The 26,445-nt window shown below is 49.2% G+C and overlaps 2 protein-coding genes across 2 annotated transcripts in view; both read left to right on the top strand.

Annotated features, from left to right (window-relative positions):
• Positions 1 to 745: 745 nt before the first annotated feature.
• Positions 746 to 26,445, top strand: part of LOC122755448 (calcium-binding protein 1-like) — a 30,527-nt gene continuing 4,827 nt past the window's right edge. Inside the window, 5 exon segments of the mRNA XM_044003921.1 lie at positions 746 to 907; positions 909 to 1,445; positions 24,681 to 24,711; positions 25,189 to 25,332; positions 26,164 to 26,273. Coding sequence (XP_043859856.1) covers positions 767 to 907; positions 909 to 1,445; positions 24,681 to 24,711; positions 25,189 to 25,332; positions 26,164 to 26,273 — 963 coding nt within the window. The 5' untranslated portion in view covers positions 746 to 766.
• On the top strand, positions 11,729 to 19,612 carry LOC122755457 (calcium-binding protein 1-like). Its single transcript, XM_044003933.1, has 2 exons — positions 11,729 to 11,993; positions 19,018 to 19,612. The coding sequence occupies exons 1-2, from the start codon at positions 11,949 to 11,951 to the stop codon at positions 19,342 to 19,344; spliced, it is 372 nt and encodes a 123-aa protein (XP_043859868.1). The 5' UTR covers positions 11,729 to 11,948; the 3' UTR covers positions 19,345 to 19,612.

Genomic DNA, 26,445 nt, shown 5'->3' with positions numbered 1-26,445 from the left:
TAGAAGTGAACCGATTTGCCCAAGGTCACACAGCAGAGGTAGAGCCGAGGGCCACCCACAAGGCTCCTGACTTTCCACTGACACCCTGCTAAGTCCCCGCACACAGGATCATATGATTGAGAGTTTGGAAATCATCTAATTAGTCCTATCCTTGCTTGAATTTTACAAGTGAAGATACAGACCCAGAGATGTCAAGGCACTGGCCGGAGGTCACAGAGGTGAAATTCAAATAATAGGTAGTAGAAGTGGAATTAGAATCCAGGTCTTCTGACTCCCAAATCTCAATACCTGCTAAGCTTGGGTCTAAAAGTTGGTGCGGACCCGTGACTCTTATAGACGGCTGCGTTTTCAGGCGGCTCTGAGGGTTCAGGTGCAGAGCGGAGACAAGGCAGGGAAGTGTGTGTGTGGGGGGGAGTGCCACAGATGTCCGCTGCCGGGGATGCGGCAGAGGAAGCCCTACCAGGGCCTTTCTCTGGCCCGAGTCAGGGTCCCTGACCCCCGCAGACTATCCCTCTTGGGCTGGCCTCGCGGGCAGTCGAAGAGCCCGCCCCACCTGCAGGGACAGCCCCAAGGCAGGTGCCCACCCCTCGGTGGGTGGGGCGGGGCCACCTGGGCGGGCGGGGGTGAGGGGCGGGGGCGGGGGGCCGAGGGGGAGCCGCCTCCGACCCCAGGCCCCTCCCTCCACCCCCTCCCCGGCCCCCCAGCCTCAGGCTGGGCTCGGCTAGCTGGGAGCCCGGGGCTCGGGGCGCAGAGGCTGCGCTGTCACATGGGCGGCGGCGGCGGTGGCGGCGGCGGCGGGGCCGCATTTAAGCGGCTGGGGGACTGCGCCCGCCTCCAGCGCGTCCTCTGGCTTGGCTCCCGCCGGGCGCCCCGGGCTCCGCCTGCGGGGGGTCCGCGCCGCGCCGCCCCCGCCCCCGCCGGGCCATGCGAGCGCCGGGACCGCCGCGATGAGCTCGTCCATTGCCAAGAGCGAGTCCAAAACGTCGCTGCTGAAGGCGGCGGCGGCGGGCGGGGGCAGCCGGGCTCCCCAGCGCTCGGTGGCGGCGGCGGGTGCGGAGCCCCGCCAGGGCCCGGTCCGGGAGCTGGGGCCGCACGGCCGCCGCCCCCTGCGCTCGCAGCCCGGCTGCCCCGGGACGCCGCCGCCGCCGCCGCCCGGGGACCCCAGCTCGCGGAGGCCCCTGTGCCGGCCGGGGCCGCGGGAGGACGGGGCTCGGGGGAGCTGGCGGCGCCCCCCGGCCCCGGGCTGCCGCGAGTCACCGCCGCTGCCGCCGCTGCAGCCCCTCGGGCGGGATGGGGAGGAACGGGGACTGTCCCCGGCGCTTGGCCTCCGGCAGCGCTCCCGGGAGTCCCTGCGGGCGTCCGGAGCCCGAGCCGGAGCCGCGGTGCCTGAGGCAGACCCGTTCCTCCACCAGCTGCGCCCCATGCTCAGTTCCGCCTTCGGCCAGGTAAGGGCCGCGCCCGGCACTCCGCCCTCAGCCCCGGGGGCAGCTTCTTCCCCCGCCCCCACCTCCTGCCCAGGGTCACCTGGCCGGCCGTCGCCAGCAACTCGCCGAGCGGGGGTCGGGGGGTCGGGCAGGCTGGGCATCTTGCGGGGCAGAGACGATGGCAACCGGCTAGCTCTGTCTCTGCGACTTCTGGGGAGAGTCGGGCGACCGGGAAACGCCAAAGAGCCTCTCTCTGGCCCCTTGACCACCCTCATCTCCCTTCCTGACCTGGGCTCGACGTCTGCCACTCTTTGGCCAGCTGTCCCCTCTCTTACTCATCGCGTTCGCTCGCCGTGCTTACTTCCCGCCCCTGACCCGCAGTTCCTCTCGTCCCTTTCTCTACCCTCGGCTACGTCCCTTCCCAGACAGATTCAGCACCATCTGCGCTGTCCACTGCTAGGCTGTGAGCTGGCACAAAGAACTCGACTCTCAGTGGAGTTGCCGCTCCTGTCCACTTCGTTTAAGGGCACCGATGCCCCTCAATTGGTACTGGGAGCCTTCAGTATGAGTGCCAGCCCTGGAAGCGGGACTCTGGGGCTCGGAGTATGCCCGGAAAAGCCGAGAGACGGGGGGCCCCCGCGGGAAAGGGGTCTGCGGTTGGAGCCTTTGTTGCTGGACTGTGGGGGACTTAGGTTCTGAGGCGCCGTCCTGGGCAGGGCGGAGTAAACTCAGCTGGAGGAAGGGGTTCCAGTCCTTCTGCCCTGCCCGCCCACCCCACGCTATCGTGACACGAGAGTTTGAATCAGCTTGGAAACTAAGTGTGTGTGTGTGTGGGGGGGGCAGGTCAAGGGAAAAGAGTCAAGGGCAAACAGCAACTTAGACCGAGTTAGAATTTGTCGTCGCAGTCTCAGATGGCAATGAGCACTGAAAGGCATGGATAGCCAGGCCAAATTCAGCTAGGGAGAGAGAAGGGAAGTGGGAAGTCTGCACGAGTACCCAGGAATGTGGGCTCTGAAGGGAGGTGGCAATAAGTGGGTACTATAGCGGTGAAGGGGGCTGTGGTGACACTTATAGGGTAACCTAAGGGGAAGCCAGAAGCCTAGGCTTGGAAACTGTCAAGAAATGATGGAGGGTCTGTATATAGTGAAGTATTGAATGAACTGCTGAGTTCTGCAGTCGGCATTTTGGACTTCCCATTGGGACTGCAGTTAGGTCAGTGGTTTTGAAGCGGCATGTGGCAACACTGAATCCAAACCGGGCTTGGAAAGGCCCTTGAGAGGTCGCCTCAATCATCCTCAAGTCTCTGATCAGGAGTACCAGTCAGAAAGGTTTCTTTCTTTTGAAAATGCACTTCCAGCATTAGCAGGGTGCAGTGGGGGACAAAAGATGAGAGTGAGGTGCCGGGGGAGAGATGAGCAACTCAACTAACTCCCCGCCCCCCCCCCCCAGCGATCCTTCAGCTTTCTTTTTAAAATGTTTATTGGGGTCTTTTTTTCAATCCTTTGAGTTTGATTCAGACAAAACTCTCACTGGTGCAGTAGTGAGATAGGATGCTGCTACAGTCAGGAGAAGGTTGCAATGCAGTCATCTGATAGCATCCTGCCTGGGAGTGTATTCACCGGAGCTTGAATAAACCGTATAGAGTGGTTTGAGAGTAGGCTTTGTCTTGAGAGTCCTAATGGCTTCATTTAAGCTAAACCAAATGGGTTAGTTTCAGCTTCCTAGGTTCAGGTTCTATGACATATGGGAGGACCGCTGGGACAGTGGGTTGTGTCGTGTTATTGCACAACACTTCTCCAAATGCTATGATGCAGCAGCTGATTATTGCAGAGGTCTGACATTAATGCAGTAACACATTTTCCCAGATTGCAGCAGTGGCCCATCACTTGGCTTGGTAGTGCAGTGGTGTGTTGATCTATTTTTTCAAGGAGTTCTTTGTGTCATATGGCTGCAAATGGCTCTCTGGGATGGTGATCTTGAGGTCAGGCTATGAAAGCTTGTGTGGTAATGGGATGGCTCCAGGGAGAACCATGCCGCAGTTAATTAACGTGTCAGTGTAAAGCAAGTTTGTAAGGGTGGGGGGGGCAGTTTGCAGGCTGTGATATCAGTGCATCTGGAAGTTAGGACCTCAGGGCCACAATGTGAGGATGTGTCTGACCAAGGATACAGAATCCCAGAACTCCCTTGTTGTTCAGTTCTCTGCTGGCCATAGTTGACACCATTGCTATCAGTGCTGGCCTGTTTATTGACATGGAATTCTACAGTGGCTGTTCAGAGAAGCTCAGCTGTGTGTTCATGGTCTGCTCTCTGCGTTCTTAGCCTGTAAATGAACAGATTAATTCAGCCCAGTACCCTCACAACCTTTCTGAAATGCCACTAAGGTCACTGGAATCAGTGAAGCAAGAGCGTCCCATCAAATATTTAATACCTCCCTCTGGGAGCCTCTCTGGCTAACGGGGCTGTGGGCTTTGTCTTCAAAGTCCAGTTAATTTGGGGTTTACACCCTGGGGAGAATGCAAAGACTCTTTTTTATAGAAAGAAAAATTGTTTGTTTGTGCCAGACTCTCTTGACCCCTGTCATAAGGGGAGCATTTATTCTTTCCTAACCTCTATTTGTGCTGGCAGTCTCTCAGTCTCCATGGATGGATCAGGGGCCCAGCAAAGTCTGATTTAGATAAAATTGTGCCTTGGTGAATAAAGTAACGAAAAATGCACTATCAAATCTAACTCTATGGATTCTGGTTGGGAGGTGGGATGCTGATGGAGGCTTTTAACTTCAACCCCTCCCTTTTACCTCTTCATGAGTACAGAGCCAGGGGTTGAAATGAAGGGCTGACAATGAAAATACTTTGGGAAAGTGAAATCATGCCAGGGTTGGTGCCTAGTCAAGGGCCAGTTCAGGGTACCTCTGGAGAGGTGACTTGATGTGGTAGAAAGAGCACTGACCTTCAAGTCTAGAAGATCTGGGCTTCCCATCCGGGCACAGGCATTAAATTATGATATATATGATATCGCTTTATTATTGTTGTTAATAATAACGATAGTAATAGCTAGCCCTTTGGGTTTCAATGTGCTTACAAATATTATTTCATTTTATCCTCACAACAACCCTGGGCCATAGGTGCTATTATTATATCCGTATTACAGGTGAGGAAGACTGAAGCTGAAAGAAAGTGACTTGCTCAGAGTCACACAGCTAGGAAGTGTTTTAATCTAGATTTGAACTCAGGTCTTCCTGATACAGCTAGCTATCTCTTTACATTTGTAGGTCTCAATTTACCCATCTGTAAAATGAAAATATAGTGTGGTATAGTAGATACAGAATTGACCTTGCTCGAGAGTGGGGCATGAGTCAGATTAAAACGTAACTGGGGGGGCAGCCAGGTGGCGCAGTGGATAGAGCACCAGCCTGGAGTCAGGAGTACCTGAGTTCAAATCCGGCCTCAGACACTTGACACTTACTAGCTGTGTGACCCTCGGCAAGTCACTTAACCCCAATTGCCTCACTAAAAAAAAAAAAATGTAACTGTGGAAATATCTAAAACAAATAAAAATATGTTAACTATGAATAATCCCATGAGGGGGAGGCTGGGGAAAGACCATGATATCAGTGTATCATTGTGTTAAGATCCCAGGGCCAAGATGTGAGGATGTGGCCCTGGAAGGATGCAGAATCAGGGAGCTCCCTACCCCATTGAGATCATTGCTCTCTCTCTATGCCTACCCTCTAATGGGGAACAGAGCACTGGGCTTGGAGTCAAGAAGACCCTGGTTCAAATCTCACTTCAGACCCAGGGACCCTAGGCCAGTCCCCTTCCCTAACTGTAAAAGGCACTTGAAGTTGATGGTCTTCTGAGGTTCCTTCCAGCTCTTAATCTATGGCTCTGTGAAAACTTGCCCTCCTTGGAGAATTGAGGTGCTAATTACTCTATGATACACATCCCACTGCAGCACAGAAACAAACACCTTCACTTCGATAATCCTTGTAAACAATGACCCATAATGGGTAGAAGAATCTACGTAGCTCCTTCTGTATTACTGCTACATCTCCCCTAGCCTTCCTTGGGAATGAGGCAGAGGCAGCTGTGGGATGCAGTGGATAGTGCTCTGAGGCTGGAGTTAGAAAGGCACTGAGTTCAAATGCTGTCTCAGATACTCAGTAACTGGGCAAGTTGATAACTCACCTTCAGTTTACTCAGCTGTATGTTGGGAAAATAACAGCACCCATCTCACAGGGTGTTGTGAGGATCAAATGAGATGATATTTGTAAAGCACTTATTAGCTTAGAGCCTGGTACATAGCAAACACTTATTCCCTTCTTCCTCCCACTACCTCCAATGGGGCTGGTTTTACATTCAGGCTCTAGAGATAGTGGCTAGGGTGGATCAGGGGAAGGCCAATCTCCTTCCTAATCAGTAGTGGGTTTATCCTTCTAATCTCTCTGATCCAATTATTCATTTCTAATGTTCCTTACATTTAATGGCTACTTATTGTCACAGCTGGCCAGGAAGGATGACCCTTCCCCCTCAGCTAAAAATCTATCCTTTCCCTTAACTATTTGAAGTAAATTGAATTACATTTTATTCAATACACACAGTGCACAGAATGCTGGATCTGGAGTAAGAAAGGACTGAGTTCAAATCCTGCCTCAGATATTTATTAGTTGTGTAATCTGGAGGCTTAGTTTCCTCATCGGTAAAATTAGAGAGTTGCGGGGGGGGGGGGGGCAGCTAGGTGGCGCAGTGGATAAAGCATCGGCCCTGGATTCAGGAGTACCTGAGTTCAAATCCGGCCTCAGACACTTGACACTTACTAGATGTGTGACCCTGGCCAAGTCACTTAACCCTCATTGCCCCGCAAAAAAAAAAAAAAATAGAGAGTTGCACCAGGTGACCCCAAGGTCTTTTCAAGCTCTAACTCTAGGATTCTGTGGTGTGAGTACCATCAGCATAATAGACTAGGAGACTCAGCTTTAGGCTTAGCTCTGTTACCTTGGGCACATGATCTACTTCTTTTTTCTTCATCTGTAAAATAAGAAAGAACATGAGATGAGGGTCCCCTTCAGTTCTATAATTTGTAATTCTCCTCTTGCCTTATAAAGCCACCTTTCACACTCTCTCTCATCATTTCTTTTTTTTTTTGGAGGGGGTGAGGCAATTGGGGTTAAGTGACTTGCCCAGGGTCACACAGCTAGTAAGTGTTAAGTATCTGAGGCCGGATTTGAACTCAGGTACTCCTGACTCCAGGGCCGGTGCTCTCCCTCTCTCTCTCTCTCTCTCTCTCTCTCTCACACACACACACACACACACAGACACACACACACACACACACACACACACACACACACACACAGAGTAATTCTGGGGAGCACGAGGTCACCTGGGTCTCTTTCTCCCCTTCATTACTCCTTTATGGAGGAGGCTTGGCTGTTCTGTAGGGTTTCTTCTGCAGGGCAGCCTCCAAAGTGCACGACTGGCCATTTTGTGCTTGAGTCAGTTGGCACTGGGCCCCTCTTTTCCCCAAGGACAGAGGTACTTCCCCCAAGGTCAGTGAATGGGTGTCTGCCTCAGGTCTGGCCTCCAGGGGGCAGGAGCTACTGCAGTGTGGCTGGTCTGGGAGGGCCAAAGAGGATTCTGATGATTGTAACCGAGGTGAGCCGTGGGCCCTGAGGAGGAGGACAGCATGCTCACACTGGAACAGCCTTGTGGGATGAGGGCAGAGCTTGGGAACTGAAAAGCTGCTGAACGCAGGCAGCATGTTTACTCTCAGGCAGGCTGCCAGAGTCTAGTCACCTTTTCCCCTCTACAAAATACACCTTAGGGTTTAAGCAAAACAAAACAATTTAATGAAAACACTACAATTCTCAGGACCCTCAGCCCCCTTTTTTGGGTCTGTGATTTTAGGGCAGCTAGGTGGCGCCATAGTGCATAGAGCACTGGGACTGGAGATAGACATCTTTCTGAGTTCAAATGTGGTCTCAGACACTAGCTGTGAGACCCTGGGCAAGTCACTTCGTCCTGTTTGCCTCAGTTTCCTCATCTGTCCAGTGAGCTGGAGAAAGAAATGCCAAACCACTCTAGTATCTTTGCCAAGAAAACCCTACTGAGATCACAGAGTCAGACAGGACTGAAGAAAAAAAAAGAGTGATGTGATTTAAGCATCATAGAAAACTTCTTGTGGGAAAACCCTCTCTTCCACTGGAGACCTCACTACCTGGTCTGCAGTTTATAGTGTTAGAGTTACCTGGGCCGCTAAGGGCTTAAGTGATGTACCCAGAGTCATAGAACCACGTGCAATCTGCCTTGGGTTTGTTTGTTTGTTTGTTTGTTTGTTTTTTAGAATTTTTTTTTTTAGGCAATTGGGGTTAAGTGACTTGCCCAGGGTCACACAGCTAGTAAGTGTCAAGTGTCTGAGGCTGGATTTGAACTCAGGTCCTCCTGAATCCAGGGCCAGTGCTCTATCCACTGCGCCTCCTAACTGTCCCCAGAAATTACTTATATTTTACTTTTTTGCTTTGGGTTTGAACCCAGCTTTTCCTGACTTATAGGATGACTTTCCACTCACTCTGCCAAGCTGTCTCTGCTCAAGGAATTTAAGTGATTTGTCTAAAATCATACTGCTAGTAAGTGGCAGAGTCAGGATTTGAACCTAGACCCTCAGAGTCCAAATCCGTTTTCTGAAATTCCCTTGCAGATGTCTAAGGGGACTGTGCAGCTTAAGTATTTTTTTGTTTCACGGGACACCATAGTTCAAGAATTTACCTTTCATAAGTGCTTCCCTAGGTTGACCCTCAGTCAACAGGCACAGTCTGTCAACGGGAGGTGGAATCTGTCCCAGCGTTTGTTCTACTGGCATAGCCTTCAAGAGCTTGAACTGGCAGTCAGAAGATCTGAGTTCAAATCCTGACCCTGCCTCTTACTGGCTGAGTGACCTTGGGAAAATCATTTAATCTCTTTGGACCTTACCTTCCTCCTCAGTAAAATGAAGAAGTTGAGCTATATCAGAACTTCTTAAACTTTTTTTTATTTGAAAACCCCTTTTGCCCGAGAAATTTTTACATGACCCTGGTATATAGGTATATAAAATAGGTACACCCAACCTTTTACTGTTGCCAGATTTTTGTGACTCCCAACTTCAGTTATCCCATATGGGATCATGACCCACAGTTTAAGAAGCTGGGAACTAAATTGACTTCCAGTTCTGTGATGTCTCTGGACCTCAGTTTCCTCATTTGTAAAGTGAAGGGGTTGAACAAGATGGCTTCTGAGGTCCTTTTCAGTGATAGCTCTGGGAGTTTATGATTTCCCTGGGCTTCAGTTTCCCCCTCTGTAAAATGAGAGGGTCAGACTCAGTGGCCTCTGAAATCACATCCAGTACTAACTTTAAAGTATGAACTTGGAACCACTTCCTCCCTACCTCAATGACAAGGTAAGACGGATCTTGGATTCGCTGCCGTAAGTACAAAGAGTTGAACCTAAGATCTCTTTCTCTAACTTTGTGAATGGCCATGTCTCTAGTCTCATTGATAATAATTATTAAGCACTTCCTGAGTTCAAAGCCTTATGCTAGTTTAGACTGAATAAAGCACAGAATGTACAATTTGGCAATAGACAAAGTGTCAATCAATAGACACTTATTAAGGGCCTACTATGTGTCGATCAATAGACACTTATTAAGCGCCTACTATGTGCCAGGCACTGGATTTGGGATTGAGGCCCTGTTTTCAGATTTTTGGCTCTGTTCCATGCCACCTGTGAGACCTTGGGCAAGTCTCTTCCGTAACTATAATAATAACTAGCATCTCATTGTCTCGTTAAATTTGCAGAGCAGTTTACAATAGGTGAGCTTCTGACGGAGCAAAATGAACCAAGGCTGGTGTTGTCATAGGTGAAATGATGGGGCCTCCAGGATCCTTTCCGTCCTAAATCCTGTAAAAGCTTCAACTCAGGGGACCTTCAGTTCCTCCCCGGCCTGCCTTTCCTGCCAGGTGTTTCTTCCCTGCTTGGTTCCCTCATCCAGTCTGAGGGAGTGGTGGAGAGGAAATACAAAGAAGCTGTCTGTGTGGTCCTCTCAGCTCTCCTCTCATCCTTGGGACTTTCAACCACTAGGGAAGCTTTCCTCTCTCATCGAGGGCCTTTCAGTTTCTAATTCAGCCAGGCTCCTCCTTTTTCTGTTCGGGCAACCTAGCGCCTCCCCCCTCTCAGGGGATGGCTGAGACATCAGAGCTCAGTCACTCTCTTGATTAATGTCTCTGCTGTGACAGGGACAGAGCTGCCTCTTCACTGCCCACTCAGCTGCCAGTGGATTCTGGAGAGGCAGTAGGGGTGGGGGTGGGGGCATCGCCCTTCCTGGACCAGTTTCCGGGGTGGCAGGGCCTCTGAGAAATCACAGCGGGCATCTCACTCACTGCCTCGCAGCTCCTGCTCTTAGCTGATGACAGTTGGTCCCTACCCTCCAGGGCCTTTGGGGCTCCAGGGCCAAGGACATCAGAGGCTTGCTTGCCTCCCCTTCCTGGCCCTCTGGGACAGCAGGTAGAATTCCAACCAATCCCATTCATCTTGAGGTGCTAAGTCCTTGGAGAACTGCTTAGAAACAGCTTAGAAAACCTACCATGAAACATTATGGCCTCTAGTGCATGGGAGCTGGGATCCAGAGAAGCTGGAAGTTTTCCTACAACCTTTAGGCTTTCTTGCTAAGGCAGGCAGATGATTTACTCATCTAACCTCGACCTGGCTCTGTGGCATTATGGGACCTAACATTGCTTTGGAATCAGCCAAAGGGTTGACTCGACTGCTTGAAACAAAACCTGAGAGGATTGGGGCTAGGTAGCTTACCAACCCAAACCCCCATCTCCATCAAAGCTAGACCTGAGCAGTCTAATATGAAGAGTAAGTGGGCTCCAGCAGCAGTCAACTCCTCAGGATTCCCAGGAAGATTCTTGGATGGTAGTGGACCCAGCTTCAGCCTCTTTGCCTGCAACAATCACCCTGAAACACCCCTGTGTTCTCCTTGGTTGCCACTGGGACCCATGGATAATTTGGCTTTACTTTCTGGCTATATAGTATGAACAAAAGCCAAACCAAAGGAATGTGATTAAGAGGGAAGGAAGAAAACTGGACTTGGAGACACACGACCTGAGATCTACCATGAAGAGGTCACTGGGAAGAGTCACCAGCCTTTGCCTCTAATGAGCTCACAGCTCATTGCAGGGCTCCTAATCTTCTTCTGTGTGCATGGATGCTTGTGTTGTTGTGCGTGCATGTACAAGCTCAGAAACTGGGTGATATGTTGGCTTTGGGGGCAGTAGGGACCTAAACTAGCCAGATTCCCGAGGCTCCCAGTAGCACTGCTGTCCTAATTCCCATCTGCAGCTGCCATTCCACATCCCCACCACAGAGACAATCTCCCTGCAGATTGGTGGGGGGGAGAGGGGGAGAGGGGGAGAGGGGGAGGGGACGGGATGCAGCATTAATCTGATGTATATTATCCATCCACCTTCTCCAGCTTTTGCTGCTCTCACTCAGTGATTTTTTTTTTCAGCTCACCCCTCCCTCCTCCCTTTCGATCACATCAAGAAAGTGTACAGAAAGTAAAACACAAAAACCCCAAAAAACCCCAGCCTTCAGAAAAGCACAAATCAGAGAGCAGGAACAGGGGGAGAGAGGAGGAGGGGGACAGAGAGGGGGAGAGAGAGAGAGAGAGAGAGAGAGAGAGAGAGAGAGAGAGAGAGAGAGAGAGAGAGAGAAGGGGAGAGAGAGAAGGGGGAGAGGGAGAAGGGGAGAGACAGAGACAAAGGAAGAGGAAAAAAGATAAGGAGAGGGAGAGAGAGAAAAGGGGAGTGACAGGGAGAGATAGAAACAAAGAGGAAGAGGGAAAAGGAGATAAAGAGGAGAGAGAAAAAGGGGGGAAGAGAGGAGAGAAAGAAGATGCAAGGATAGAAGAGAGAAAGGAGAAAGACAAGAAAGACAGGGAAACAGGGAGACAAAGAGAGGAAGAGACAGAGAGACAAAGGGAGAGAAGAAAGGAGAAGATAACGGGTAGAAGAGAAAAGGGAAAGAGACAGAGACAAAGAAAAGGAGAGAAAGGGAGAGAAAAAGAGAGATAGAGAAGAGGAGGGGATAGGGGAAGAGAGAAAGAAAGGAGAAAATACAGGGATAAAGAGAGAAAAGAGTAGGGAGAGAGACAAAGAGAGGAAAGAGAGAGACAAAGAGTGAGAGAGAAAAGGGGGAGGGAGGGAGGGGAGAGAGAGAGAGAGAGAGAGAGAGAGAGAGAGAGAGAGAGAGAGAGAGAGAGAGAGAGAGAGAGAGAGAGGATTTTGAGAAGAGAAGGGAGAAGGAGCAGGCGCAGGAGACTACCTAAGTGAGCCCCTGTGGGAAGAGGCTTGGCCAAGTCGGAGCAGGAGGCTGGGAGGGCTGGCTGTGACCACTTGGTCCCCCGCCACCCCAAAGAATCTCCTTCATGGATTCTGGTACCTCTAGCAGTCCCTTGTGATCAAGTGTCCTGGGGAGGCAGTCTCAGCATATTATGGGCAACTGTGTGAAGTCTCCACTGAGAAACCTCTCCAGAAAGGTAGGTGTAGAGTTGAGGAGACCCAGGGGGTACCACAGCTGGCCACATCAGAGGCTAAGGAGAGATGGAATGTGGAGGGAGGAGGGTCTTAGCCCCTGTTCTCCTCCCCCCCCCCAAACTTCCTTTGGAAGCCTTTTTGTCTCTTAGTGTATGCTCAGCCACAGAACTTAAGCCTCAGAAGAGAGTGTGTTTGTGTTCATGATTCTGTGCATGTAGACACATAGGAGGGAACTGGCTGCTAGGGTCTAAACACACCTCCTTGTTTGGGTTTCTGGATAATATCTTTGTACGTGCATGTTCTAGCCGGCAGATGTCAAAACCTGCTTTGGCATGGGTGCGCATGCTGCGGGGATGAGAGGGTCTGTACATATTTTTCCTGGCCTCCCTTGTTGTGTTTTGAAACACCCGATCGCTCCATAGGTGTTGTGTTGAGTAAGGGAATTGTTTTTTTCTTCGGTGTAAACCCTTCTCTCAAGCACACAGGTAGAGTGGAGGAGGCAGTGCTGGGTTTGGAGAGAACCTAGGTTCAAACGTGTGATGTTTAAAAAGTTCTCAAGGCATCATTTCTGGGTAATTAATCATTTTATTAATAATGCTGCCATTTTGGACAAAGGCGCCTCCTCTTTCTCGGGCCTCAGTATCTTAATCTGCAAAATGATGGGGCTGAACTCGCTGATCCCTAAGGGTCCCTTCCAGACCCATAGCCATGAGCTGGGTGGGTCATCTCAGCATGGCGGGTCTATAGGTCTTGGGTCTCGGCTTTTCCCCTTTTGGTTCTATTCCCATTCTTGAAAAGAGTGAGGTTGGAAGTAACTTACACGGCCACCTAAAGCAGCTGGATGTGGACAACGAACCTTAGCCATGGGCTCAAGCCAGGCCTGGAGCTCTCAAGTAATCAGGCTCTGAGCCAAGTCCTTCTGAGGCTAGGCCAGGGCCCATACAGTCCGGTGGACTCAAAGGAACTCAGGATTTAGAGCCCCAGGTCCTCAGTTTGAATCTTTGCTTCTTACTGCCTCTGTGATCTTGGGCAAGTCACTTCCCCTCTGTGGTCCTCAGTTTCCCCATCTGTAAAGACAAGGGACTAGACTAGGCGGTCTCTGAGTACCCTTCCAACTCTAAATCCCACGATCCCCATACAGACACAGTACCTATGTTCTTTTTTTTTTTTTTTTGCAGGCAATGGGGGTTAAGTGACTTGCCCAGGGTCACACAGCTAGTAAGTGTCAAGTGTCTGAGGCCGGATTTGAACTCAGGTACTCCTGAATCCAGGGCCGGTGCTTTAACCACTGCGCCATCTAGCTGCCCCAGTAGCTATGTTCTTTAAAGGTAGAAGGGAAATCAATTTCTGGAAATTGGTTCAGTTTAGATGTTCTAGGGAAGTTCAGTCTAACAAGAAATCACATCCTTTAGTAAAGCAAATAACCATGGCCAAATTGTTTTGTGTGCAAATCTGAGGTTTTCATTTCCTGGGCTCATTTAAAGGGGCATGCCCCCTCCCCCTATATTTCCTGCCCTCTCCCTTTTCGTCTTACCACAATTGGTTTGATGGGCTCTTTTTTTTTCAGGCTTATATTTGCAAGTATCTCTGTCCCTGGTGTTCCTTATTTAGCTAAGCAGCTCACATCAAACCCCTCTTAATCTTCCCTCTTCCTCTGGCTCCCTTGGCGGACTGATTGTTTTCCTTAAGCCCTCCTTCCCTCCCCCTCCTCGCTCCTCAGCCTGTCATCATCTTGGTGCTAGGAATCAGAAGCTGTGTCCTAGCCCATGGAAGAGCCGGCCCCTCGCCCCAGGCTCACAGTCAGTCTGATTTGAAATGAAATCAAACACAGCAGGGCAGAATCATTCTGGGCCCTGAATGAGAAATCAGAACCTGTCGTGGTTCTACCCTCCCCTGCCTGCTCCACTCCATCTTCCCTTTTTTCAGCTCTGGAGAAGGGGGAGAGTGGGCAGAAGATGAAAGGAGAAGTCTCATCGGATCATAGACTTAGGGTTGGAAGATACTTTAGAGGCCTCCAGCCCCACCTCATCATTCTGTAGATGAGGAAACTGAGGCAGACAGCAGTTAAGTGACATGTCCAGAATCCCACGGCTCATAAGTATCTGAGGCAGGATTTGAATTCTGGTCTTCTTGACTTCAAACCTTGTGCCCTATTTACTGTACCTCCCAATGGGAAGAGATGGAAGTAGGATGGGAAGTAACCTCAGGGCAACCCAGAAAAGTTTCCATAATATGGCTTGTACCTACTGAGATGTAGAAGAGGGCAAATAAAGCACCCCAAAGTGTTTTGGGGGGAAATACTACTTCTGGAAGAAGTTTATCTCAGCTGAATCTTAGCTCTGCTGTCAGTCGTTCAACGAGCTTTTTATTAAGTGTGTACCAGGCACTATGCTAAGTGCTGGGGAATATGAAGAGAGTCAAAAGTCCTTGTTCTCATAGCACTCCTAATCTAATGGGGAGACAACAGGTAAACAACTATGGGCAAACAAGATACAGACTGGATAGGCTTCCTGAGGGAAGACACTGCTCCTTACTATCTCTGTGACCTCGGGCATTGAGCCTCAGTTTTCTCCTCTGTGTAAAAGGAGGGCTTTGGTCTCCCTGGCCTTCCACGGTGTCTTCCATCTTTAGAGATCTTTGAATTGCCCAAGGAGGGAGCACAAAGGAGCAGGGTGGGTGCAGGGCTGAGGACCAAGAGCAGTAGTCTCGTTGAAGTTGAGAAATTGAGTGTTACTGATATTCCATAGCATTGGGCCAGAAGGTCACTTCCTGGGAAGGGAGGAATAATACTTTCTCATTGCTAGTCCATGACAGAGCCTGTTTTACTGCCAGAGACAGAGAGAGAGTCTGTGGGAAACTGTGGCTCTCTGGGGTGGAGAACTCGTCCTGGGTGAGGGGCTGGGCTGGGCTGATCCGGCTCTGTTAGATGTCAATTTTGGCCCGTGGGTTTGCATTCCAGCCCGGCTGCTTTGGACAAATCATGTTCTCACTCTGCCCCTCAGTTTTTTCATATGTAAAGAGGGGGTTGGATTCAATGATGTCTTAGGGTTCATTCCATTTTAGAGTTCGGGAGCATGACTATGGACGTTAGCCATTTGGACCCACTGTCCATTATTCCTTAGGTCAAAATGTCTCCTCCCCTCTGCTGTGAGAACCTTGCTTATCTCTGTATTGATCAAGGAATAGGGCACCCCTCCCCTCCAGGTCTTGAAAGTAGATACACATAGGTCAAAGGTGAAGAGAGTGCTGCTTTCCAGGACCTGACCTCTTTAGCTTAGATTCAGGGGCTTCTCTGTCCAGCAGAGTGAGTCTCCAGATGTCCTCCTCCCGGTCTGGATCGCTTTTGATCCAGGCTCACGGAAATTTAAACCAAGAGATAATTCAGTATAAGAGAAATAAGCATGAATTTGAAGTCAGAAGACTTCAGTTTACATTGTGAGCCTCATGTGATTATAGCCAGGGAAGTTACTCCTGAAAGTTACTTCTCGTCCTGTTTTCCCACAGTTTCCTCATCTACAAAAATATCTATGATCTTAGAAGCCAAGAAGCCTTAGGGATGATCCCTACAATCAGCTTTGGGAGATCTCTCACCCCTCACCTCTCTAATACTTTGGCTGATATTTGTCTGGCGGGGTGGGGCTGGAATTACAGGGGGGATGAAGGTCAAGTATAAATGAATTTATTAGATGCCTGCTTTGTGCCAAGAGGCAAAAACAGCTCCTGCTTTCAAGGACTGCTCCCCACCTCCACCCCTATCCCCTTCTGTCTTTAGTTGCTGAACTCACTGGAGTGTGTGTGTGTGTGTGTGTGTGTGTGTGTGTGTGTGTGTGTGTGTGTAAGAGAGAGAAAGAGCGAGAAAGGGAGAGGAAAGGAGGGAGGGAGGGGGAGAGAGAGAGAGCACTCAAGCTTCTGACTCTTTTGGGACTTCCCTTGGGAAATCAGCTTCATGCCTTTCCCTTTGACCTGGGTACACTTGCCAAATAGAGCTTCTGGTTGTTAGCAATGACTATACTTACTGCCCCTTACTCTAGTCACCTAACCTGATCGGTAACCCGGTCAGAATCCCTTCCTCTATGAGACTGTCAGGGCCAGGGATTAAGAGAGAAAACTCTAGAGATAGAAGGGATCCCCCCAAGGCTATCTGGTCCAAAGTCGTTATTTTACACTGGAGGAAATTGAGGCCAGAGAAGTCATGTGACTTGCCCAAAGTCCTATAAGTTAGTAATTGCTGGAAGTAGGATTAAAATATTAGAGACTTGGGGGCAGCTAGGTGGCGCAGTGGATAAAGCACTGGCCCTGGATTCAGGAGGACCTGAGTTCAAATTTGACCTCAGACACTTGACACTTACTAGCTGTGTGACCCTGGGCAAGTCACTTAACCTTCATTGCCCTGCAAAAAAAGACAAATATGAGAGACTTCTTACTTCAGTATCAATGATCTTTCATTCTACTGGGATGCCTCTTATAGTTTCTCTTTCCCCTCTCCCCTCCCATGTAAATGCATAGATACATATATGTATGTATAGATAGATATGCACATATACATACATACAGAGAGAAAGACTGATAGATGCAGAGGAACAGACAGGGACAGAGACTGGGAGGAAGGGAGATAGGGAGAAACAGAATCAGAAAGGAAGAGACAGAGAGAAGGGGAGAAAAGGGAATGTGACGGGGAGGAGGAGAGAAAAAAAGAAAGAAAAAGAATCCGTGTTTCAGAGTCAACTATTTTTTCTCAGCATTTTTTTGGCATGTTGTGAAAGCTATGGATCTCTTCTTAGAATAATATTTTTTTTGTTTTGTTTTGTTTTTTAGTGAGGCAATTGAGGTCAAGTGACTTGCCCAGGGTCACACAGCTAGTAAGTGTTAAGTGTCTGAGGTCAGATCTGAACCCAGGTACTCCTGACTCCAGGGCTGGTGCTCTATCCACTGCGCCACCTAGCTGCCCTGGGAATAATGTTTTAAACTACATTAAATTGACTGCATGGGATTATAAAGGAAATCAGTTATACTGAAATGTAGTTATCAAAATTTTTTAAAGCATAATTTTACAGACCCCCCCTTTAAAACGTAATTTTCAAGAACCCCCTGAGATAGATAATAAGTAAAGCGTTTATTAAGCACTTACTGTCTACCAGGCATTGTGGTAAGGGTGGAGGGAAAGAAGGACATCCCCTGCCTTGAGATAGCATCACTCATTCTTAGGAAGTATTTGGAGGATCGAGCCTGGGGACCTCTTTGGTCTCATGATGCTGGAGTTTAGGGTGGAGAGTATTTTGGGGAAGAATCATCTCATTCCCTAGCTGTGGGAGCTGAGCTGCACCATGACTCAGTTGGGGGCAGTATCTTCTTAGCCTGGTTCGGGGCCACAGAGCCAGAAGCGCTAGCTGCAGGGAGAGCAGGGTGGGCTCTGTTTGAAAGTGTACCTCGGGGCAATAAGATGAGGACACATCCTCAGTACCTGAATTAGCCTGATTAAGGCCACCAGCAGAAGATTTCACGTGGGGTGTGGAAGTCAGCTTCCAGCCTCTCCCATCTGACTTCTGGGAGGATGCTCAGCATTCTGGGGACGGCTGGAACGTGGTGTTTAGAAGTTGTTGCACTAAGGGGGAAGGCCCAGTGGGCAGTTCTGACTTTTTATAGCTGCATGGGAATGATAGGAGAGAAGGAGTCATCCCGGGCCCCGGAGCACAGCTATATACGGCAAGGGCAAGCTCTGTTGCCAGCTGGAAGTTCCAACCTCACAGGCCCTTGAGGCCTGGCTCTGAGCAAGGAGGAAGCCAGCAAGAGTGGGAGGGCTGGGCCAACGGAAGATCCGGAAAGCAGGGCAGGAAGGGTCTGAGTCCATTTGTGGCAGCTTTCTTAGGCCCCAGGTTGTATGAGGATCATGGGGGGGGGCTTGCCAAGTGGGACTAGGCTACCTTTGATCAAGGGGTTAAGGGGGTAGGGAGCCAAGCTTCTCAACTTTGGAGGGTATTCTCCAGACCCAGGTACTGTGCTGTTGAGATTACAGGAAAGATATTGCTTGACCTCTTGGCTGAAAAAATACAGCCTAGCTTGTTGAACAGAGTACTGGCCTTGGAGCCAGGAAGACCTGGATTCAGGTCCTGCCTCTGACCCATACTGGCTGTGTAACCCTGGGCAAATCTCCGAACCTCTCATTGCCCCCGAGCAGTTCTAAGATGAGAAGGTACCAGCATGCATGGAGAGGTGTTTCCTCCCCTGGGAGCTCCTTATACCAATGAAATCACGAGTACAGTCCTTATCCTCTTCCCTCAATGAAAGGTTGCCATTGTCTGTCCATGGACACGTAGTGCATGTGTGTATATATGTATGTGTACATGAACATACATGTATATATGCCTATACATTTATGTACATGTATGCATATATATGCACATGTAGACATACATATGTCTATGTGTGTATATAGTCTTGAAGCCAAAAAGACCTGGGTTCAAGTCTTGCATTTCATACATGCATATGTGGACCCGGACAACGCATCTAACCTCAGTGTTCTAGGCAACTCTCTAAGATGAGAAATGACAGAGAAGCTGCCAACATGCACTGGTAGAGGAAGCTTCCTTTCCTTGGAGTTCCTTATACCAATAAAATCATAGATCCGGTTACTATGCTCACCCCTCAGGGCTTGCAACAGAATCACTCCTCTCTGTCTGTACATGCACATGGATGTGTGCGTTGTACCTCTGTGTGTGTGTGTGTGTGTGTGTGTATGGATTTTCTCTAGGTGTACCTGGCTTTATCTTGGGCAGGGGTTGGAAGCTTTCTTCTCCCCTTGGGCTCGGTGCAAGTCCCCTTGAAAGCTGCCCCTGTGAGTCCTGGGCACTAGGACCAAGCTGCTTTGCCCTGCCTGTACAAGGCCTGCTCATCCTCCGAGTCTGCGGGCCTTCCAGCCCTTCCTGGAGGAGAGAGCCTCTCTCCCTATTGGAGCTACCTAGGGAAGGACTCCCATGAGCCAGGGAGGTAATTTCCTCTCTTGTGTCATTTGCTTGGTGCTGGCTGAAGATCCATCAGGAGGAGAAGACATGCTATACAGCCGTTCAGACGAGTGAGGAAGGGCTGGTGGCTGCCGAGTTCCCTGGGCCTCTTATGATGCTAGCTCAGAATTGTGCGGTCATGCACAACCTGCTGGGCCCTGCTTGTATCTTCCTGCGCAAGGGTTTCGCCGAAAACAGGCAGCCTGTACGTAAGTTATCCTGGTGGTGGGGCGAGGTCACGCCTGGCCAACACCCAGGGCTCCAGAGGAAAAAGGGGGGAGCCCTAAGCCCCACAGGCACACACCAGCTCCATACACACAGCTGTGCCTCAAATCCATTTGGCAAAGTTACCTAGCCACCTCACCCCCTTCCATCCTCATGGTACACCTGAATCACGCCCTCCTACATAGCTGCACAGACTGCTGGGCAATGGAGACCCTTGTTCAGTGCACAACTCCCTGGCAAAGACATTTGACCGCAGGTCTCCAGTGTGTATTTGGGTAAAGGAGAAATGACTCTCCAATATTTACTGGCTGGGTGAATTTTGGCAAGACTATCCATCCATCCATCCATCCATCCATCCATCCATCCATCCATCCATCCATCCATCCATCCATCCATTTATCCATCCTTCCATCCATCCATCCATCCAACCACCCATCCTTCCATCCATCCTTCCATCCATCCATCCATCCATCCATCCATCCATCCATCCATCCATCCATCCATCCATCTACCCATCCTTCCATCCATCCACCCATCCTTCCATCCATCCATCCATCCATCCATCCATCCATCCATCCATCCATCCATCCATCCATCCATCCATCCATCCTTCCATCCATCCATCCATCCATCCATCCATCCATCCATCCATCCATCCATCCAACCACCCATCCTTCCATCCATCCATCCATCCATCCATCCATCCATCCATCCATCCATCCATCCATCCATCCATCCATCCTTCCATCCATCCTTCCATCCTTCCATCCATCCATCCATCCATCCTTCCATCCTTCCATCCATCCATCCATCCATCCTTCCATCCATCCTTCCATCCATCCATCCATCCATCCATCCATCCATCCATCCTTCCATCCATCCTTCCATCCATCCATCCATCCATCCATCCATCCATCCATCCATCCATCCATCCATCCATCCATCCATCCATCCATCCATCCATCCATCCACTTATCCATCCTTCCATCCTTCCATCCATCCACAAATATTCAGTAAGCACCCAGTGCTGTAACTCCTGGAGATGATATCTGCTTACAAATCTCCACTGATTATTTGGGTAAATAGGAAGGGACTTCCCAACATCAACTAACTGGGTGACCTTGGGCAAGTCAGTCAGTCAACAAATGTTATACTGGCTCTATTCCAGCATTAATCCCTAATTCTGAGGCTACTCGGCAGCACTGAGTCTGGAGTCAGGAAGACCTGAGTTTAAATCCAGCCTCAGTCACTAGCTGTGTGACCATGGGCAAGTCACTTAATTTCTGTTTGCCTCATTTTCCTTAATTATGAAATAGGAATAACAACACCTACCTTATGGGGTTGTTGTGAGAATCTAATGAGGTAATATTTGTAAATCACTTAGCACAGTGCCTGGCACATAGTAGGTGCTTAATAAATGCTTATTCTATTCCTCCACTCTGGGAATTCCCTATGCCTATTAAATTATGGATCTAGTCCACATCCCTATTCATATACATATTGTCTCCCCAGTAGAATATAAATTCTCTGAAAAGAGGGATAGTTTTATTTTGTCTTTGGATCTCCAGTACTTAACAGAGTAGAGGGCTGCTAGGTGGCACTGAGCCTGGAGTCAGGAAGACCTGAGTTTAAATCCAGCCTCATACACTAGCTGTGTGACCTTAGGCAAGTCACTTAACTGCTGTTTGCCTCACTCTCCTTAATTGCCCGGTCACACAGCTACTTTGTGTCAGAGGTTGGATTTGAACTCATGTCTTCCTGGTGCTGTGGTCACAAAAACATTGAACCTGTCTCATCCCTAAAGGAGCTTACATTCTGTGGAGGGAGAAATCTAAGCCTTAGTTTCCCTATCTGTAAAACAGGTTTAATAACACTCTTGCTAACTACCTTAAAGCATGAGTTAGTATTAGCAGCTACCTCACGGGGTTGTTATGAGACAAGTGCTTTTGTAAACTTTAAAGAGAAATGGGTTACCGGGGCAGCTAGGTGGCGCAGTGGATAGAGCACTGGCCCTGGAGTCAGGAGTACCTGGGTTCAAATCCGGCCTCAGACACTTAACACTTACTAGCTGTGTGACCCTGGGCAAGTCACTTAACCCCAATTGCCTCACTAAAAAAAACAAAAACAAAGAGAAATGGGTTACTATAATTATTTGCACAGTTTCCATGCAACCCTTCCCCTTTCCCCCTTCCCTGCCTCCCCATGTGGGAATACCTTATATTTATGTACATGGCTAGTCTCACTCCAAGAGCAGCCCATGGACTCATCTCCATCTTTAAACTTCAAAGTACAGTAGGAGATCAAAGGACTGGGATCAATGCCCAGCTGGTTCAGCTTCTGCCCGGTGCATGCTGTTGGAAGGGTATACTGTTTCCTTGGTCCAGATGCCCTGGGGAAACCTGAGAAGGAAGGAACACATGGACACTGTGGCTAGCACCCTCCTGTTCCTCTCCAAGTGAGATAATATTGGTGATGCGCTTAGCACAGTGGCACTTAGTAGGTGCTTAATGATGCTTGTTCCTTTATTCCATTTCCCTGTGTATCCAGTTATGTGCAGTGGTAGCTCCTTCTAGCACTTGAGGCCAGGGGAATGTGTATGTGTGGGGGAAGAAGTTGAACTTTGAGTACATAATCACTGTGTCCTAATGTTATATACACAAGCTTTCCCTCCCTACCACAGCCTCTTATTAGTGAAGAAGAGATGGCCATAATCAACAAGTACCTACTATGTGCCAAGCACAAAGAGAGGCAAAAGACAGTCCCTGATGTCAAGGAGCTCATTTTGCAAATGAAGGAACTAATTTTGTACATGATGGGGCGGGGGAGGAAGAGAAGGAATAAGCAATTATTAAGCACCTACTATGTGCCAAGTACAAAGAAAGGCAAAAGACAGTCCCTGGTCTCAAGAAGCTCATAGCCTATTGATGGGGGGGGGCAGAGAAGGAATAAGCAATTACTAAGCACCTACTATGTGCCAAACATAAAGAAAGGCAAAAAACAATCCCTGAAATCAAGGCATTCACAACCTATTGATAGAGGGAAGAGAAGGAATAAGCAATTATTAAGCACCTACTATGTTCTAGGCACTGTGCTAAGTGACTGAAGATAAAATCACTCATTGGATCCTTATCTGATCAAATGGGGTGGGGGTGAGGGAGACAACATGCAACCTACTATGTGCAAAGAAGCTCTACATGGTATAAATTTAAGCTAATTTACAGAGGGAAGTCACTGGCATTAAGGGGCATGAAGAAAGGGAAAAATACAATCCTGTTCCCAGGGAGCTTATATTCTGCTGGGGGAGCTGACATGTACATGGGCCTGGACTGGTCATGGCATTGGTCTAGAGCTCTCCCAACAGAGGAAATTCTCTTTCCCAATGCAAGTCAGCTCCCCCTCTGCAGCTTAGGGTCTTGGAAAGTTGCTATTCAGAAACACTCCTTGCTCTCTGAAACTCCAGATTGAACCAAGATGAAAGCAACATCTCCCTCCAGACCTGCCTGCTACCAGACAGATGCAAGTACTCAAAGCAAAGTCCATATCAATTACCTCTCACCTAAATGGAAACCCAAGGTGTCCATCATACTCATTAGTGAACATCATGACATGGGCTGGTTATTTTCAGCTGGCCCACCAAGCGTGAGCATGTGTGCACCATCAGAATGCCCCTCATGTCTTCATCCGCTTGTGGGCAGTTTGGGGTCCATGATTCTTACAGGGACAGAAATCCCATTGCAGATATGGCTCAGCATTTCCTCTTATGGATCACCTCCAGGGCCCCACACTAGGCATCTGTGCCTCCTATGCTGGGCTGAATGGGCAGCCTTGCCCTGGCTGGGTTGTGGCTATGCCCACCTCACCTGTATTCCAGTTGGTCCCCTCGAAAATCTATGTGCATAGCCCTGTGGATTGTAAAGGGCTCAGAGAATGTTCTTCCTGATAAAATGCTCATTACACATGCATGAATACCCTACATGGAGCGCCCCAGAATAGACATTCTTTACCCCCCTCCCCCTCCCCATTATGCTTATACCTGCATGTTATGGAAACCTGGGCTCTATCCCAAGGGTATGGGTTTTTAATGCTACGCCCCACCCCACCACTCCATCCCCAAGCCCAGAGTATTGATGTCTTCTCTCTGTTCTATCCCCATCCAGTTGGTGGTACCACTGGTCCAGGGTTGGGCGAGAGGGATCTTACCTAATATTATCGTATCTCTGCCCCACAGTTTCCTGGTGTCTTTTGCAGTGGGGATTCCTCTGCTGAATCTGTTGCCACCATCCCATATTTTTCACAACTCCCTGGGTGGTCAGGTGGGGAGGAGTCCTGCCTTTCAAGGCATCAGGACTGGAGACAGGTGGCCATTTGCCCTTGATGACATCCTAAATAGGAGGATGGGGCAGGTGGAGATGGAGGCTAGAAGGAAGATGGGGTCTCTGAAGAAGAGAGCAAGAGAAAAGGGATTTGGCTCTCCAAGCTTCCTGGCCATGGATGGCACTGCCCCCAGGCTATGGTGCATTTCCTCAGTCCCTGAGCTTGTCCATGCCTCTGCCTCCTTCCTCTAGTCCCCTGTCACCTATCACCATCCCATCACCCTTTTGACTTCCCATTCTCCTCTTTTCTTTCCTCCTGCCACCCTTCCCATTCCTTCTTGCTCTTCTCTCTCCTAATTTTGGGCTCTTTCCTCTTTATAGGAGTCAGCATGCTATAGTGGAAAGAGATCTAGGTGTGGACTCAGAAGACCTGGGTTTGAATCCCAGTTTACCACTACCTGTGTGACCTTGGACAAGTCACAGCCTCTCTGGATCTCAGTTCCCTCATTTGCAAAATGAGGAAGTTGGGCTAGAAGCCCTCTAAGGTCCTTTTCAACTATCTAAGACTATGATCCTATATGAGCTCTCTGGACTGCAGTTTCTTCTTCTGTAAGATGAGGGGATTAGACTCACTGGCTCCTGAGGTTCCTTCTTATTCCAGATCTCTTGTCCTGTGTCATCTCTCTCCTTTCTCCTGGGGAGGAGCTACTCTTCTTTCTCTGAGTTGTGACTCTTCTCCCCATCCTGTTTCCCTTGCAGGTGCTTTGCCTCTGGATGCTCTCTGTTCCCTGCAAACCCGTGGAGCTCCACCTCCCAGTATCTGGGATAGGAGGGTCACAGCAGTCCCCATGCCTACCTGTTTGGGCAGGAGGCCCTGGGGCAGAGCTGGGAGTGGTGGTGGAGGTCTTGTGCATCAGCCCTCCAGAGGAAGGCTGGGAAATGCGCCCTCGGCTCTTGGGTGATTCAGAGAAGGAAATCACATGGGAGGGTTTGGGGGTCTCGGAAATTCCCCTTCTCCGACTTCTCTCTCTTCTCCTCTTCACCATGATCCTGGGGCTCTTCGGGCCCAGGAAGCCGAGAGACTCTAGCATCCTTGTTGTGGGCTCTTCTAGGCCACTGGCAACTGCTAACAGGGAGTGTTCTCTTGTTGCAGGACAGAGAGCTTCGACCAGAGGAGATTGAAGGTAAAACTTGGCCCCTTGGGTGAAAACTGCTGCCAGGTCCTCCAGGATTGCCTGGGTGGGGACACTGGTGGGGAGAGGCAGAGATGCTCCCGGCCTCCTGAGCACAGTGCCTTGCACATAGTAGGCGCTTAATCAATATTTGTCTAATGAATGAATGAATGTTAATGGGTGGATGGATGAATGAGCAAAAGACATTGAAATCTGGTACTTGATATGGAACAAATGTCTATGGATGACTGGACAGCTCCAGGGCCAGGCTCTGTTAGCCTCAGAGGGGCTAGAGGGGAGGGATTTCAGGGTGGGAGAACTGTCCAAGATGGCATTGAATACTTTTCTTAATCCAGGGCATAGCCTAATTAACAGGATAAGGAGGAAAGGGTCTGAGCTCTTGGGCTGTTCTTGATTCCCAGAAGTTGTTTCTCCAGTCATTGATGGCCAGGGTGACTAGCAGTATCCCTCTTGGCTTCCCTTTCCTAGAACTAAGAGAAGCCTTCAAAGAATTTGACAAAGACAAGGACGGCTACATTAACTGCAGGGACCTGGGCAACTGTATGAGAACAATGGGCTACATGCCTACAGAGATGGAACTGATCGAACTCTCTCAGCAAATCAATATGAACTGTGAGTCCCCTCTCAAACAGCCCTTCCAATTTTTCCTTTGTCACCCCCTTCCCCTCATTAGTTCCATCCATGTCTTTCAATTTCTACCTCCTTGCCTGTCTTCTTCAATCTACCCAGGTATACTATATATATATATATAATCTGTTGCCATATATATATAATATATATATATATATTTGGGGGGGGTTTGAGGCAATTGGAGTTAAGTGACTTGCCCAGGGCCACACAGCTAGTAAGTGTCAAGGGTCTGAGGCCAGATTTGAACTCAGGTCCTCCTGAATCCAGGGCCGGTGCTCTATCTACTGCACCACCTAGCTGCCCCCCAGGTATACTATATTGAACCAGCCATCCATGCACCCAAACCATCCATCCACCCAACTATGCATCCATCCATCTACCCAACCATCCATCCACCCAACTATGCACCCATCCATCCACCCAAACCATCCATCCACCCAACTATGCATCCATCCATCTACCCAACCATCCATCCACCCAACTATGCACCCATCCATCCACCCAAACCATCCATCCACCCAACTATGCATCCATCCATCTACCCAACCATCCATGCTTCCTTCCATTCACTCAACTATCCATCCAACCATGCATCCATTCACCCATCTATCAATCCATCTAAATCTGTCAGATCTATTGTCTTGACTCATCTCTCTGTCATGAACCAGAGACAGTCTCTCATTTATTTTGCAGCTCTAGGTCAAAGGATAATCTGTTGTGAGTATGGGAGTACTAGGTTGGCTATGCCCAGGAGTGAAGCAGAGCTGTGTGGGGATGACTGTCTTTCATTCCAATCTTTACCTCTCTTCCCAGTGGGAGGCCATGTGGATTTTGATGACTTTGTAGAGTTGATGGGGCCAAAACTTCTAGCAGAAACAGCAGATATGATTGGGGTAAAGGAACTTCGAGATGCCTTCCGAGAGGTGAGTAATGCCCAATCAGTTTATTAGTCTAGTGCTTATTAGGCACCTACTGTATGCCTGGTACTGTGCTGGGTGATAAGATAAAAAGACAAGAAATAGAATAGTTTTTGTTCTCAAGGGATTTAAATTCTACTGGAGAGACACAGCTTCTAATATTCCATAACTCAATCAA

The sequence above is a fragment of the Dromiciops gliroides genome, chromosome 1 (assembly GCF_019393635.1).
Source record: "Dromiciops gliroides isolate mDroGli1 chromosome 1, mDroGli1.pri, whole genome shotgun sequence".
Taxonomy (NCBI): Eukaryota; Metazoa; Chordata; class Mammalia; order Microbiotheria; family Microbiotheriidae; genus Dromiciops; species Dromiciops gliroides.
The sequence above is the reverse complement of the archived record's forward strand: the minus strand, read 5'-3'. Positions and strand labels throughout refer to the sequence as shown.